This window comes from Schistocerca serialis, chromosome 1 (genome assembly GCF_023864345.2).
Source record: "Schistocerca serialis cubense isolate TAMUIC-IGC-003099 chromosome 1, iqSchSeri2.2, whole genome shotgun sequence".
Lineage (NCBI taxonomy): Eukaryota > Metazoa > Arthropoda > Insecta > Orthoptera > Acrididae > Schistocerca > Schistocerca serialis.
Window position 1 is genome coordinate 153,725,399 of NC_064638.1, and position 18,300 is coordinate 153,743,698.

The window sequence follows — 18,300 nt, forward strand, 5'->3', positions numbered from 1 at the left end:
ACAACTGGCCCCATAACTTAAAGGAACAAGTCCAGCACTAATAATTTTATTTGTAACTACAGGTGGCTGGCTATATTAAGACATTCAATGTAACACATTTTGGCACCATTTGTTTGCAGCTCTACAATGCTTATATGTTTTGTTCATAAATAATTTTACTTTTTTTATATTTACTTTAGAATAACACTAACGCAGCAGTTATTTTAATGCCAACAATCTGTTAATACTATTCATTTCCTGTAGTACCACTGATTTTTATTTTCTTGACTGTAAAATTCCATGTTTGAATCATTTCCGTTTACTTACATTTTATTTGTTTCTTAGTTTTTTCCTTTATATTTTGTTTCAATTTTTATTCTCAAGCAAATAATTCTTTATGTCTGTTTCACTGACACTTTTTTTTGGAAGCTTTATGCTCCATCATTATAAAGGGATGAATAAATACATTGTTTATAAAAATATTTCAGTCACAAGTATTCAGCACAAACTGTCTGTTACTGGGCATTTTCTCCAGTGTGAATTTCCATTTCATTTAAAATTCTTTATTAAGCTGATGGTTGTTTCAACAAAAAATTAAAATTTAGGAGCACTTGTAAAAGAACTGTACATTTAAACATTTCTGTTATTTTTATTTATGCACATAATATTACAATGTAAGGAGATCTAAAAATAGGTGTATCTAGCATAAAAGTAGTTAAAAAATACTTATTTCTCTGTGTGGTTTCGTTCTTTATCTTTTTTTCAGTGCTGATACCAATTAAAACACATCAAAGACTATTAACAGTAGGTCTTAAGGCCATATTTTTACACATGAATCACATTACTATGGATAAACTGATTTTACACAAATGTTTTGAAAGAAAACTATTAACTAAATACAATAAAATTTTAAATTCATGTGCTCAGATCATTTTAAGCCAGTATTTGCTTGAATTAAAATTGAATCATATTCAAGTTCATTTCATATTCAAGTCACGTTGGATTTTTATTACACGCAAAGTGCAAATGTTCAGCTAATGTCACACTGACAAAATTGGGAGGCAAGCTCACTGATCAGTTGAAGTAATCAGTGGTTGCATATTGTCTGTGACTACGAATTTTGTACACTCTTAAGGCACAAATTTTATTCTTTTTCTTACTGGTACTTTTAATGATAGCAAATAAATCCTAATGATCCATGATTAGCTGCTTCTGAAATTAACAACAACACTGGAGCAGTCTTATTAATAACAAATAAAATGCAATCTATTTTGCAAAAATACTCAAAGTTTGTTAAATAAATATGTATACTAAAAACAAGCCCTAGAACAGGGAGAGTAAAGTCAAATTTAAAATTTAATGTAGTTGATAATAAATGGTAATGGGACATTGGGATTCACATTTTGCTTCCTGCTCTACAGATTATACTTACTAATGGAAATCCTTCATGAAACGTGAGGGACAATAATGCTTTACGAAATGTGAAACATAAACTGAAACAGATAGTTCATAGTTGTCAAATACAAAGGAAAGGACAATAAATCCTTAATCCTAACGACCAGCAGTGCTGCTTCTGGAATGCAAAATAAGACAAATGAAGTGACTGTTAAGGAAAGACAATGACGTAGAAGAGGCAGCAGTGATCACCTGGATCACTTTTATCAATCCAGCTCAGGTCCACATGGTCCTTTTTTTGTCATTTACATACTTATCTTTTTCTATTTTAGACAGTAACCCTTTGTCTCTTATGTGACCTAAGCATTGCCCCTGACCTCAGTGGTAAATGTTACAGATGTGGACTGAATACTATATGAGGATTACTGATGGGAATATGAACTATGGCTGTAAAACACAGAGTGGTTAAATTCCCAATCTTTCAGCAATATGAAAAGTAACAGGACTGTCTGCTCCTATATGAAGTATTGAATTGACTGACACAACTGAGTAAAATACATATTAGAGGATCACAACATCATAAATACAGCTTTTCAGGGAAAATTCATTTCACTGCATTAACGCTGGACACAATGTTCTTGCATATGAGAGGAATTTTTCAGGGATGACAATGACGACTACCTCTTACACAACACAAAATTATTATGAAGTTAAAAAGGATAAGGACAAGACAAGGAAATTTTAAGATAATCACAGACATGTTTGTAAAATAAATTGTAAGCTCACCAGAGTATTTTCAAAAGTCGGAGAGTTGGATGAGGACAAAGTACGTGAATTACAAGCAACTGAATAATGAAATAATTCAATGTAAAATGTAACATAATAGTTTGCAGGGAATACATAAGAAATCCTCACTGATTCTTTAAAATTGTAAAATATAAAATCTTCGTGTTACAGTAACTTAAAACAACTAGTATCAAGTGACAGCAGTCTGAAAAGTAATATAAACTAAGATAGTTTTTTTTACACATTATTTGGAAAACAATAATTAACAAAAAGCTGCCAAATGCTATGTTGACAAAACAGAATTTATAAATTACCATTCATTCAACAAAGAATAAAAATAAATCAAAATCAACTTCTGCTATATGAAGACAGCTATATAATCAATTCCTGAGTACCTAGTAGTACTCGGTGACAATAAATAGTGTACAAGATATATCCTTGAGTATTCATCTCATATCACGTGTGTGTGTCATGTATAGCAGATAAAATCAGTCTCTTAGTAACACTTCTCAAACAGTCACAAAGCAGTCTTTGCGATACATAAAATATGCTATTATTAACCACAGAGCAGTACCCCATATGTTCATTGCCAGTAGCTCAGAATGATTATTGTACAGAGGTTTCCAACTCCATGGAAACATATGCCTTGTCAACTCATGGCCAACATACAGCACCAATGAATTCATGCCTGAATAAAATAAACAACCAGTCAATTTTACAATTACTATACAAACAAATGGATCATACAGGTACAAGCAAAAAAGAAAATAAAGTTCTAAAACAAATAAAGCAACAAGTGGTAAGAACATCAAAACCGCTCCTTTCCATGATGAGGCATGCTACGAAGGCAAAAAATTAAAACGCTGAAAGTAAAAGTTATCACTTGTATATGAAATAAGTAATTCAACACCTCCAACTCAATGTTTCTTCTTACTGAAACTGTTTAATATGCACACACTGCAGCAGTACTTTTTAGGTTGGAGTGATCACACTGTGGAAAATCTGAGAGAAAACTCCTGCTTAACTTAAGTATGACATCAGTATTCACCTTTTGTTCTTCTCCAGTGCAAGGACTTGTATCGAATTTTATGAGAAGTTAGATTAGCATATAATTTATTTTTACTTCACAGTAAAATAAAGCTGAAAGGGTCCACAAAAATAGCAATTCAACATGTACAACTATCACAACATGCTCAATCTTTATGTTATAAATTCTTTCAGTCTCCCTCATACAAGAAGTGATTATGCAAATACTTTAAACTAATTACTTATGTTTTTAAATAATACAGGGTGTGTAAAAAAGAATCACTCAATTTTAAAAAATCATAACTATTATGTTATTTGAGATATGGATGTGAACAATGTACTGATGGAAACAGAAAACTCTTGAGTTTTACATGGTTCCCAGTAGGTAGAAGTGTGCGCCTACTTCAGTTCCAGCACAAATGGTGTCAGGACAACAGAAAATGTTTTGTGTCCCACATTTTGTGCAGTGCAGGTCAGTAATAACTGTTCAGCAAGACTTTCGTACTAGGTATGGTGTTCCTACAGCACAGAGCATTAGGTGACGGCACAAACAATTCCGAGAAACAGGTTGTTTGCGTAAAGGCAAATCACCGGGCTATTCATGACATGGATGTCGAGCGCATCCGCCACAATTTCACAAGGAATCTGCAGAAATCCATTCGCCATGCAGCTCTATGGCTCAACATGCCCCTGCTGTCTATCTGTCACGTTTTGTCAACGTTTACGCATGAAACCATACAAAATTCAACTACTGCAAGCTCTTCATGAAGGTGACAAGCAACAATGTTTGGAGTTCTATAATTTCATTCTTGGAAAGATGCAGGATAACAGTTTAGTGATGAAGCAACATTCCATTTAAATAGGAAGGTGAACCGTCATGATGCAAGAGTATGGGGTACATAACAACCACATGAATTTTTACAACATGAGAGAGGCTCTCTAAAATTTAATATGTTTTGTGCAGTTTCACGGGTAAAAGCATATGGTCCATTTTTCTTAGCCAAGAACACTCTTACAGGAAGCACATATCTTCATTACTGGCCTCCAAGGTCACCGGACCTGACTGTATGTGATTATTTCCTGGAGGGGGGGGGTTTATAAAAGAATTTGTTTATATGCCTTTGTTACCAACAAAAATGAATGAACTGAGACATTGCATAACAGCAACTATGGAAGCTGTAACTCAAGACAAGCTCGCTGCAGTGTGGGGATAACTTGAATACTGCATTGGCATATGCCGTGTATCTCAAGGGAGTTTCCCATTCATCAAAAAACAAAATTCATTGTAGATGTTTATTAGTTTCAGAAATATAGACATGCTAAATCAGATGATTCTTTTTGATACACCCTGTATTATGGCACAGATATCCAAGACCAGTGTCAATTTACTTGAAACCTTTTTCATCATTAGAATGCATCACTCTGTAACAAATATAGAGCAAAAGATGATGTTCAGACCAAATTTTGAAAAATCTTGGTTGCATATAGTTTATTAGACAGAGGGGTAGCCCCTCCAAGATTCAGCCCGCAAGTGAGCAAAAAGGAATTTGACATGAAGCTGCAAATCTGTCCCCAAAGGGGTCATGGAAAACGGGGGAGGGTGGGGGAGGAGGCTGACCCCTCCCCCCAATAAGTCACTTGATAAGCTCATTACCTAGGATATCCAGGTGGGAGAGAATATGGGGAACAGGGCAAAGAGGAGGGAAGGTGGAAATCACAGCGAAGAGAAGTGTGGCAGAGTCCAACTGATAAATCCATCCAAGGGCAGGCAGCAGGTAGGCAACATCTCGAAGCCACAAAAAGAATAGAATAGGATGTGTAAGCAGGGAAAGAGCAGCCAGCGATGACACAGGAAACCAAGAGCTGACACCACTGAACCAGAAGAGGGTGGGGGTGAGGTCCCAGTGTCAACTAGAAGACTATCAACAGTGCTTTTGTAAAGGGCATCTTTGGCCAAACAGATACCACAATTGCGAACTATGTCCAAGAGGAGCAGTGTGGAAGGCGCAGCTGAGCCATAAGCCTGATAGCAATAGTCCAGATGGGACAGAACTAAGGCCAAAGAAACAGAGAAAGTACAGTTCTGGTTCAGGATGGATCATAGTATGGAGACAGAAACGCACCACGCACGATTAAAGGGGGGGACAATTAAAAACCATGCAAAAGTGTCCATGTGGAAGTGCGCCAGACGGCACCCTGCAGCTGTTGGTTTGCAGAAGCCATTGAATATGAACTAACGCAGATACAGCATCATCCACATACAGAGCAGGAGTGATCAACAGTCCAACACAGACCACAAAGTCCATTAACAGTGATGAGAAGAAAGGCACTTAATATGGATCCCTGTGGAACGCTATTCTCCTGGGACTGTGGAGATCTGAGAACATTGCCAACCTGAACCTGGAATGACCACTGGGTCAGGAACTGGAAAATAAAAATCAGAAAGGAAGGCCCCACTCATGGAGAGTTAGAAAGATTTGATAGCACAAAGTCATTTCATAGGTCTTACAAAGATTGAAGAAAACTGTGATAAGATGACAATGTGGGGAAACCCTGTCATATTGCAGTTTCCAATTGATGCAGATGATCGACTGGAGACCGTCCCTCCCAAAAGTTAGACTGGCAAAGAGACAAGAGGTCCCTAGATTTGAGGACCAAACAGAGCTGATGAGCTACCATCTGTTCAACTAACTTGCAGAGGACATTGGTCAGACTGATCGGCCTGTAACTTTCAAGGGGTGATGGCTTTTTACCGGGCTTTAGGAGTGGAGCAACAATACTGTTCCTCCACTTAGGGGGAGAAACATCTCGGAATCAAATATGGTTAAATATCTGGAGGAGATATTACCAATGTGGAGGACTGAGGTGTTGAAGCAGCTGCTTTTGTATGGAAGTTCCCATTCATTAGAATGTTTATTGTACGATTCGTCCGACAAGGGGTAAAACATAAGTGGGAAGCTTCAGCTCGTTTCTGGAGGAGGACAGCACCTGGATAGGAGGCTGAAGCTGAGGCTGATACCACCACAAAACGCGTCGCACCTTGGGAATGTGTTCTGTGAGAACTGATGGTTCTGTACAAAGGCCACCCGAAACAAAGGCCACCCGAAACAAAGGCCACCCGAAACAAAGGCCACCCGAAACAGAAAGATCCGGGATGGAAGACTGCCTCTGGCAACCTTGCAATGTGTGGAGCACAGCCCATAACTGTGACAAAGGGACAGAAGACCCTAGGTAAGAGACAAATTGTTCTCTACACCCCACTTGCTCTATTTGATTAAGTAATGGACTTTGGCATGAAGATGTTTGAAAGTAATATGCCTGGTGGAGAAAGGATCTCACTTAACACACTGCAAGGCCCGATACCAATCACAGATGGTGATAGAAATGGCCGTGCTCCACCACAGGACTGGCCACCAGCAGCAAAAGGGGCCTGTCATGTGGGACGGCAATGCCGGCAGCACAAATAACTCTATCGGACTTATGACAAACAACTTCATCAATACAACTGACAAAGAGAGGGGAGGGGGGGGGGGGTTACACAAGACCTGGGAGATATATAGTGATTCATAGCCCAGTGGGGTATGGGAAGGGAATGAGAGACTAAATGGAAAGTAATCACTATCGCAGAGGTCATCACGCAGTGACTATTGTAATGAAGGGAGAAGGGGAGGGGAAGTGACTGAAAGATCTATGGTACAGGAAGTGGCATAATCAGGAGTGAAATGTGTAGTGGTACCATCATTAAGGTGGCACAGGTGATGGTCCGCCAGAAACTGTGTACGAGACCCCGACTAGGCAAAGCAGCACTGTCCCACAAGGAATGATGGGCATTAAAATCCCCAAGGACGAGGAAGGGAGGTGGTAGTTGCTGAAGGAGGGAAATTAAAGGAGTGGACATATGTGCTGCTAGATCTGTGAGGATAGTAGCTTCTATGACAGAATTTCACCTAGATTTAATCTGAAGATGGGTAAGATTACAAAGTTTTGGAAGATTCAGATTCTATAGTAGTATTCTAATCAGAAGTCAGCAAGCCATTAATACAATATTTCTGTTTTCTGTTAAAACTGATTGCAGGAAAATAGCACACAGCTGTGTGCACAATTTTAGTTAAAATATATATTAGAAAATATATAGCCTATTTCCGTTTGACATTTATCAAAGCATTGAATAAAAATTTTAAGTAAATCCGTCACAAACTTTCTCAGATTTTTGCTAACAACCTTTCCCTGTTATATGAGATATATATATAATTTATACATATTAGGAAAAATATACAGACCCTGTCTGTCCAAATGTTTATCAGAATATTGTGCTAAACTTTGTAATTTAGAGAGTTTTGGTAAAAACTTTAAACAACAACTTGTCTTTATATAGTGGTATTGAAGACAAATGAAGGTATTAAAAATCAAACTACAATAATTACTTGGCACATTTGATACTTTCCAAGTTTTAGTGTTGTGACTCGCCGATCTTTCAAAGTGCCACCGTGCAGTTACGCGCATCCTCTGCATGTAGTGCTGTCTGCCAGCCATGCAGCAGCCACGCCACCTAAGTGGCCAGCCATGCAGCGGCCGCTAGACTTGGACTCAGTGCTGATTTGACTGTTACAGTGTACACTCGTCTTACTTTGTTTACTTGATCTGTGACTTACATGTGTTGTGTCATCCTAGAAATATATTTGTTCAACTTGACGTTATAACAATTGGCGACGAGGTAGTGAATTTTTCTTTTTCATCGTTGACCCACAGGTTTCCATGGCTACTTTAGAGCAACTATTGCAAGGTCTCATTGAACAGCAAATGCTTCTCACATCTGCAATTCGTGATTTCGTCACGGCATCCAATGCGGGTCATCTCTCATCGTTGTCTCTACCTCCTTTTCCTCCCTACGAATAGGTGGTGGAAGAATGGTCTGATTACGAAAAACGTCTTCAACAGCACTTCTTGGCATTTCATGTCGCCGATGAACAAACATGTAAGTCTCTGTTCCTTTCATGGATTTCATCTCAAATGTATCGGTTGTTGTCGCAATTGGCTCCTTTGAAAGATTCTGCGTCTTTGTCTTTTGCTGAAATGTGCTCACTTTTGTCCATCTTTTTTCATAAGCAAACACATGTGGTAGCCTCTCGTGTTGCCTTTTATCGTTGTCAGAAACAACCAAACCAATCCTATCGTGCTTGGGTGGCTGAACTTCATGGCCTCAGTCAAAAGTCTCAATTTGTTACTGACGTTCCCAAAGAATCCTACGCTGATTCCATGGTACGGGATGCTATTATACGGTCAGCGCACAACAAACAAGTTAGGCAACGTGCCCTTCAGTTGGCAAATCCGACTCTGGATGAAGTCTTATCCATCGCTCAGTCTTTTGAAATTTCTCACGCCGCTGGAGCGCAAATAGAGGCATGGGGCGATGTCGAGGAAATACAACCTCTGTGCGATGTTGACGAAGTGTGTGGCGTGTCCCCGTCGGCCGACGTGGCCGCAGTACGCTCCCAAGCGCAGCCTCGGCCTAACCATAAACAAACCTCTAAGAAACTGCAGCAAAACCCACGGCAACTTCCTTCATGTCCGCGGTGTTTTACGAAACATTCATGAGAAGATTGTCCACAACATTGGGCCGCGTGTCACAAATGCAAAAAAAAAAAAAAGGGTCATGTGTCATCCATTTGCAAATCCGACCGCATACATGATGTTCATGAAGATGACGCTGATTCTGATTCTGTGTTGTCTGTCAATTGTACTTCTTCCCTTTCAGGGAAGTTATTCCTCACTGTCCAAATACTTGGTCGAGATGTTCGCATGCAGGTGGATACTGGTTCTGCTGCCACTATCATCAATTCTCAGACGTATCTTCAGTTGGGTTCTCCAATCCTGTCACCTGTCACTAGGCAATTACGGTCTTACAATAAACAGAAGATTTCTCTCTTGGGACAATTTGATGCTGAAGTATTTTACAAAGCTGTCGTTCACACTGTTCCCATATTTATGGTCGACCATAGTAACACGGAGAATCTTTTTGGTTTCGATGCCTTTTGCGTTTTTGGGTTCTCCATAGATGACTCTGTCAATATCATCTCTGATGCTATTCCTTATGCTCAATTGGATTCCTTGTTGACAACATTTTCGTCCCTTTTTTCTCCTGGGTTAGGCCATGCAAACGACTTTGAAGCTCATATCATGTTCAAACCCATTGCTCGGCCTAAGTTTTTTCAGGCTCGGCCCATTCCTGTGGCCCTTCGTGATCAGGTCAAACGGGAGCTGGATTGTCTCACTGCTTCAGGGGTCTTGCTTCCTGTCACTTCCAGTGAGTGGTCCTCTCCTGTCGTTGTCGTTGCTAAGCCAAATGGTGATATTCATTTCTGTGGAGATTTCAAAGCCACTGTAAATGCTCAATGCCATATCAACACTTACCCTATGCCTCGACCTGAAGAATTGTTCACTAAACTTGCTGGAGGCTAGTACTTTTCTAAGCTTAACCTGTCAGAAGCTTATCATCAACTTCCTCTCGACGTTGCTTCCTGGCAGTTTCTGGTCCTTAACACGCCTTTCGGCCTCTATCAATACCAACAATTGCCATTTGGGGTTGCCAGCACCCCTGCTCTCTTTCAGCGATTCTTGGAACAATTATTGCTCACTGTCCCTGGGTGTATAAATTACCAGGACAACATTGTTGTCACTGGCTCCACCACTGTCCAACATCTTCAAAATCTCCGCACACTTTTTCATGCCTTACAGACTGCCAGTCATAAGTGTAATCTTCAGAAATCAAAATTTTTTGAGGCATCTATCACATACTTGGGGTTTCAACTCTCTCGGGATGGTATTCGTCCACTTCAGCAAACTGTCACTGCGATCGATGCCCTTCCTCGCCCTACATCTGTTAAGGAACTGCAGGCCTTCTTGGGGAAAATAGCATACTATCACAAGTTTGTACCGTCTGCTGCTTCGGTGGCTCAGTCGTTGCATCACCTGTTGCATAAAAACATGCGTTTTCACTGGTCCGTGTCAAGCGATGCTGCTTTCCAGAAATTGAAGACTATGCTAAAACAGGCCCCGTGCCTGGCTACTTATCAACCTGGCCAACATCTTGTTCTTGCCACGGACGCCTCTCAATACAGGGTCGGTGCAGTCCTTGCGCACCGTTTTTCTGACGGTTCTGAACAACCCATTGCTTATGCCTCCAAAACGCTCACAGATGCCCAACAAAAGTATTCTCAAGTTGAAAAAGAAGCTTTGGCCATTATTTATGCTCTTCATAAGTTTGGTGTTTTTCTCTATGGATCCAAATTTCATCTTGTTATGGATCACAAACCACTTGTTTCCTTGTTTCATCCATCAACGTCACTTCCCAACAAGGCTGCACACTGCCTCCAAAGTTGGGCTGTTTACTTGTCTCGTTTCAACTATGAGATTCATTTCCGGCCGACGGCTCAACATGCGAATGCTGATGAACTGTCTCGCCTTCCCATGAGTCCTGATCTGGCATTTGGTAGGGACGAACTTTTAAGTTTCCACCTGAATGTTTCCGAGCAGCGGGTTGTGGACACGTTCCCCATCACCACGGATCGGCTGGCGGCTGCTACGGGTTCTGACCCTACCCTCTCCCGGTTTTTACGCTGTATTCAGAAGGGTTGGCCAGATCATCCGTCCACTAAGACTTCTAATCCATTGCGAACTACTACGCTTTGTGCTACCGCCTCACGGCTAAGGATGGTGTTATCTTCCTGTGTGTTGTGGTACCTATGTCTTTGCGTGCTTCGGTCTTGCGCCTCCTTCACCAAGGGCACTGGGGTGTGTCTCGCACAAAATCTCTGGCGCGCCGTCATGTGTACTGGCTCGGCATCGACTCTGAAATTGCACACATGGTCGCTGCCTGCGGCCCTTGTGCATGACAGGCCGCCGCCCTGAAGTCATCTTTGTCACCGTGGCCTTTGCCTGAGAAGCCCTGGGAGCATATTCATGCTGACTTCGCAGGACCTTTTTTAGGTACTTATTGGCTTCTTGTTATTGACGTCTACTCTAACTTTCCTTTCATTGTCCATTGCATGTCGCCTACCACCACGGCAACCACCAATGCTCTAGCTCGCATTTTCTCTTTGGAAGGCCTTCCCTCTACTCTTGTTACTGATAATGGTCCGCAATTTGCCTCTTCTGATTTTGCGGATTTTTGTGCCCGTCACGGCGTCATGCATGTCACGCCCCTCCGTTCCATCCAGTCAAATGGTGAGGCTGAACGATTGGTCCGCACATTTAAGGCTCAGATGAGGAAACTACTGACTTTTTCTGCTGATGATGATGCGCTTCTCCAATTTCTGGCTTCTTACCGTTTCACCCCTGTGGGCGACCACAGCACGGCTGAGCTCTTACATGGCCGATAGCCCCGCACGCTACTTCATCTTCTGCGGCCTTCCACCTCACTGCTGCGGGTCTTCGCTTGGCTTATTCACCACCGACGACCTTGTATGGGTACGGGGATATGGCAGGCGGCCAAAATGGAGTCCTGGCCATATCTTACGTTACCATGGCCAACGCCTGTATGAAATCCAGACGGACACGGGTGTTGCAGTGCATTATTCGGACCAGCTTCGGCCTCGTGTGCCAGCAACACCTGTTACGGATGCCGCTGCACCACCTTCGGCTCTACCTGACGGTCGGTATACTGGAATCTCTCATTACTCACAACGCAGTCCTCTCACCATCATATCGGTGCGCGCGCAAGAACTGACGCCACCAGGAGACGTGCCCATGCAGGAACCAGATGACCATCATCTGTCCGAGCAACTCTACTCGCCTCCTTCTCCTACAGGTGCGGACACATCGCACATGTCTCCTGTTATAACAACCGGACTTGCTGCAATGGGCAGATGGGTGCATGGGGCCCCAGCAGACTCAACCCCCGCGTCTCCTGTCATCTCGAGCCGTTATCATCGGAGACACTTCTGTTCGTACGTGAAGCCTCCTCCTCGAGACTTTACGGCCAGTCAAACAACACCTATGGACGTTAGAAATCTACAGGTCACCTCCATCAAGACCTGTGCAAAAACTTCAAAAGAAGGGAAAAGTGTTGTGACTCGCCGATCTTTCAAAGTGCCGCTGCACAGTTACGCGCGTCCTCTACATGCGGCGCTGTCTGCCAGCCATGCAGCAGCAGCGCCACCTAAGTGGCCAGCCAGCCAACGGCCGCTAGACTTGGACTCAGTTATGATTTGACTGTTAAAGTGTACACACGTCTTACTCTGTTCACTTGATCTGCGACTTTCATGTATTGCGTCTTCCTTGAAATATATTTGTTCAACTTGAAGTTATAACATTTAGAATGGAAATTAAAATGACTCTCTTCCCTGAGATAAAAAAAAACTGTCCTGCTTCATATATGAAGAAAGGTCGAAGATGACTTCTTCAGCATTTCTGGCAATGTACTGCAACATCATGTGATGCTTTGGTCATGATATGGTGACATGTCACTAGTTGCAGCAAACTGGTGATTTTTGAGCCTGATAAATTTTATAGGCTTCAGAAATAGGTATTTATTTTGAAACCATTACATTTTTTTTAGCTTTGATGAATCCCTTACAGTATCTGATTAACACAAGCTGATAGTTAAAACAATTTACATGTTGTTAAAACAATTTACATATTTGTTTGGCGCAGCAAGCAACATTCTTGCCTCGTGTGGCTTGTCATACTTGCTACATATAGTTTCTCTCTTCTACACTTTGGCCATATGTTCATAGTGCTAACACTTTGAAGACTGCATGGGATGAGAAACATAAGCCACACATCAAGCGCATGGTATACGCCATTATGGGTTTAGACTGAGATGGTGATTTATATGTTGTCATATAATGAGCTCCCAATTTTCATTCTGTAATTCTTTGATGTCGTGTGCTTCAGGGCTGTGCACAACACATCATAGCTACAGTTGAGAGTTCATTGATGATCCATGTCTGTCTTCGTACTTTTGCATGCAGTATTTGCATGCATGACTGTTGATATCTGCATCTGTTAGTAAGTGTCCCAATACACCGATGCTTCACTGATTTCAGGATTTTTTCATATAAAAAGAAGAAAAACACTTTTTCAAATGATTCCTCTATTCTTTTAATAATCAAAAAGACATTTTATGAAACTGTGTTGTGTTTACAGCTTTACAAACAACAACTAAATATTGTACTGGGTTATTCAGTACTGTCAAAACCTACGGGCCTGTTACAAAGTATTTCTTAGTCATTACTTTTGTTACTAAATATCATCCCTTATTAAGATTTATTATCCTGTAGTGAAGTAGAAGTGGATAGTTCCTATGAATTATTATGGGTGGAGGTTACACTCAACAACCGAGCTAGGTTAATAATTGGCTCCTTTTACTGACCTCCCGACTCAGCAGCATTAGTAGCAGAACAACTGAGAGAAAATTTGGAATACATTTCACATAAATTTTCTCAGCATGTTATAGTCTTAGGTGGAGATTTCAATTTGCCAGATACAGACTGGGACACTCAGATGTTTAGGACGGGTGGTAGGGACAAAGCATCGAGTGATATTATACTGAGTGCACTATCTGAAAATTACCTCGAGCAATTAAACAGAGAACCGACTCGTGGAGATAACATCTTGGACCTACTGATAACAAACAGATCCAAACTTTTCGACTCTGTAAGTGCAGAACAGGGAATCAGTGATCATAAGGCCGTTGCAGCATCCCTGAATATGGAAGTTAATAGGAATATAAAAGAAGGGAGGAAGGTTTATCTGTTTAGCAAGAGTAATAGAAGGCAGATTTCAGACTACCTAACAGATCACAATGAAAATTTCTGTTCCAACACTGACAATGTTGAGTGTTTATGGAAAAAGTTCAAGGCAATCGTAAAATGTGTTTTACACAGGTACGTGCCGAATAAAACTGTGAGGGACGGGAAAAATCCACCGTGGTTCAACAACAAAGTTAGGAAACTACCGCGAAAGCAAAGAGAGCTTCACTCCAAGTTTAAACGCAGCCAAAACCTCTCAGACAAACAGAAGCTGAACGATGTCAAAGTTAGTGTAAGGAGGGCTATGCGTGAAGCGTTCAGTGAATTAGAAAGTAAAATTCTATGTACCGACTTGACAGAAAATCCTAGGAAGTTCTGGTCTTACGTTAAATCAGTAAGTGGTTCGAAACAGCATATCCGGGCACTCCGGGATGATGATGGTATTGAAACAGAGGATGACACACATAAAGCCCAAATACTAAACACCTTTTTTCCAAAGCTGTTTCACAGAGGAAGACCGCACTGCAGTTCCTTCTCTAAATCCTCGCACAAACGAAAAAATGGCTGACATCGAGATAAGTGTCCAAGGAATAGAAAAGCAATTGGAATCACTCAACAGAGGAAAGTCCACTGGACCTGACGGGATACCAATTTGATTCTACACAGAGTACACGAAAGAACTTGCCCCCCTTTTAACAGCCGTGTACCGCAAGTCTCTAGAGGAATGGAAGGTTCCAAATGATTGGAAAAGAGCACAGGTAGTCCCAGTCTTCAAGAAGGGTCGTCGAGCAGATGCGCAAAACTATAGACCTATATCTCTTACGTCGATCTCTTGTAGAATTTTAGAACATGTTTTTTGCTCGCGTATCATGTCGTTTTTGGAAACCCAGAATCTACTCTGTAGGAATCAACATGGATTCCGGAAACAGCGATCGTGTGAGATCCAACTCACTTTATTTGTTCATGAGACCCAGAAAATATTAGATACAGGCTCCCAGGTAGATGCTATTTTTCTTGACTTCCGGAAGGCATTCGATACAGTTCCGCACTGTCGCCTGATAAACAAAGTAAGAGCCTACGGAATATCAGACCAGCTGTGTGGCTGGATTGAAGAGTTTTTAGCAAACAGAACACAGCATGTTGTTATCAATGGAGAGACGTCTACAGACGTTAAAGTAACCTCTGGTGTGCCACAGGGGAGTGTTATGGGACCATTGCTTTTCACAATATATATAAATGACCTAGTAGATAGTGTCGGAAGTCCCATGCGGCTTTTCGCGAATGATGCTGTAGTATACAGAGAAGTTGCAGCATTAGAAAATTGTAGCGAAATGCAGGAAGATCTGCAGCGGATAGGCACTTGGTGCAGGGAGTGGCAACTGACCCTTAACATAAACAAATGTAATGTATTGCGAATACATAGAATGAAGGATCCTTTATTGTATGATTATATGATAGCGGAATAAACACTGGTAGCAGTTACTTCTGTAAAATATCTGGGAGTATGCGGACGGAACGATTTGAAGTGGAATGATCATATAAAATTAATTGTTGGTAAGGCGGGTAACAGGTTGAGATTTATTGGGAGAGTCCTTAGAAAATATAGTCCATCAACAAAGGAGGTGGCTTACAAAACACTCGTTCGACCTATACTTGAGTATTACTCATCAGTGCGGGATCCATACCAGATCGGGTTGACGGAGGAGATAGAGAAGATCCAAAGAAGAGCGGCGCGTTTCGTCACAGGGTTATTTGGTAACCGTTTTAGCGTTACGGAGATGTTTAGCAAACTCAAGTGGCAGACTCTGCAAGAGAGGCGCTCTGCATCGCGGTGTAGCTTGCTCGCCAGGTTTCAAGATGGTGCATTTCTGGGTGAGGTATCGAATATATTGCTTCCCCCTACTTATACCTCCCGAGGAGATCACGAATGTAAAATTAGAGAGATTTGAGCGCGCACGGAGGCTTTCATACAGTCTTTCTTCCCACGAACCATACGCAACTGGAACAGGAAAGGGAGGTAATGACAGTGGCACGTAAAGTGCCCTCCGCCACACACCGTTGGGCGGCTTGCGGAGTATAAATGTGGGATGTAGATGTAGAAGATATTTTTGCTAACCTATCAAGTTGTGAGTATAGTCATAGTGAATGTCCCATTTGAGTGGGATCTCTTTGCTGAAGAGATTTTTCCTGTCTACATACTGATTGACAGCCACGAAGGCTGTACGGGCATTAATAGTAACAGATGAAGTTACAACAGTTGAACTCATTGCCACACCAAAATAATTCCACATTAAATCACCACGCTACTATCTGACGAATGCCAATACAGACAGACAAGGCAGTTATGCTATACTGCAGCAGATCTCTGAAGTGGCAAAGCACAGATACATACAGACTTTGGATGATACTAGTCGTTTTCTGTCCACCTGCCATAGCCCTGTTAAAACATCCATTTCATGCTGTGGACTATTGAAAAGCTGGCAATTTGCCCTACCCAGTGGAAACTATACTGTGTGAAAAGGACTGTTGACTCCACCTGAGTTGTACATGAACTGCACGCAGCAAAAGAAACCATGGCAAGTGACAAAATGTATTTGGTATGCCACATCAGTAACAGCTTGCTCCACTGAAAATTATAATTTTGAGGAATAAAAAATCTACAGAGTTGCCACATATGTGCAGGAAAGATGACAGGTAGGTAAAGAAATATTCCTTACTCCATGTCTTCTGAGCATAATGAAGTGGAAAAAGAGACAGACTGAGTTGGGCATGAACTACATGTTGTGAAATCTCTTAGTGGAGTAGGTTTTATAACTCCCAGGTAGTACAGACACACTACTGGATAGGAATTATTTGAGGAATTGAAAGCTATGCTGGAAAGCTAGGGACACAAATGTTGATTCAGATACAGCCCCACTTATCTCAACACAACCAATAGAACAGTGCCTACTAGTTGCCCATTAATGAAAGTTTTGCCTCATCTGCTGTCCACTTCACCAGAACATAGCACACATTTAGGATGAAGTTTTTTAAATAAACCATTCTTATAGTATGGGCAGTTTAGCCACAATTCTCATTTTCTATGACACACAACATTCCAGTGTTCACCATGCAATAATCGCTGAAGCACGCAGAAAAATGTTTACAGAAGGCTGGTGACCCAGCTCAGCTTCATTGCTATCCTTTGGCAATGTAGAAATGTTCCAGTTCATTACGGAGCGATCAACTTCAAAAGTACATGATGAATTACTGGACAACTGCACTCCTCACAAATAGGATTTCACTTTAATTTGCAGAAAGTTTTTTGCATATCATCACCAAAAGCTAAAATGATATGAACATAATGGAAAGAGATTAGTTCAGTTGAGCTGGAGTACTAACGAATGAGAGTACATAAATTCACATTTATTTTTATGGTTGGAGGAATACTGCCAGTGCCCAAATGCATAGAGATGAGGAAATGTGTTTATTAGAGAAACATTCATATAATGCCTGTCCATACTGAAATGATTGGTGGATAAGATGAAGAGCCCAGTTACGACTCAGGATCTGAATCCTACAGACGTGTGAGACAGAGGAACTGAGTTCATGAGATGCCACCTATGACTGTTGCAGACTTCCTGACAGCTTTTTGTCAGAAAATGTGATCAACAAGCAATAGCATTCTTGTCTTGACCAACACAGAAAGCATGCTATGCACATAATAAAAATATGTGTCATCTAAGAGCAAGTGTATCATTTTGCTGCTATGGAAGGGAATTTACAGCTCAGTAACTTTTCCTGACATGTCTATCTTCACTTTCATAACTTTTCTAATTACATGTTTTGGAACTGCTTTACACCAAATGGATTCTGATTGAGCTATATGTGAGAAATGCCTGGCAGATTGAGAAAATAAGGCACAGCACTAACATTGCCTCATTCTACACAATAAGTGCTTTGTTCCATTACTAATATAGACTACTTATTAGTAACTCTTGGTGATACATCATATATAACTGAATAATCCGCACGTATCTGTCCTGGGTTTAAGGATGAAAAAGTGTGGTGTGCGGATTAACTGCAATAATGTTGGAACCGCTCCACCTCCAACAATATATCTCTTTATATTACAGCATTGTTTGGCCTGTGATGCATCAGTAGCAAATTAGAAATAAATTTGTTAGAAGTTACCTTCTTAATAATGACTACAAGACCTCGTTAACACTCATCTACAGCTAAAGAAAAACTTAAAATTATTGAAGAAACACAGAACCTTGGAACCCATGCAGTGAGAAGAAAGTAAAATGTGAGCGAAAGTTGTATTTACCAGGAAGGGGGGAGGGGGCAGGGAGGGAGGGGGGAGGGTGGCGGGAGTGGAGGC

At 41.2% G+C, this 18,300-nt stretch overlaps 1 protein-coding gene across 1 annotated transcript in view; it reads right to left on the minus strand.

Moving 5' to 3' along the window:
* Positions 1–608: 608 nt before the first annotated feature.
* LOC126464587 (heparan-alpha-glucosaminide N-acetyltransferase-like) overlaps positions 609–18,300 on the minus strand; it is a 118,186-nt gene continuing 100,494 nt past the window's right edge. Inside the window, exon 11 of the mRNA XM_050096243.1 lies at positions 609–2,848. Within this exon, the coding sequence (XP_049952200.1) occupies positions 2,670–2,848 (179 nt within the window). The 3' untranslated portion in view covers positions 609–2,669. The remainder of the gene's footprint in view (positions 2,849–18,300) is intronic.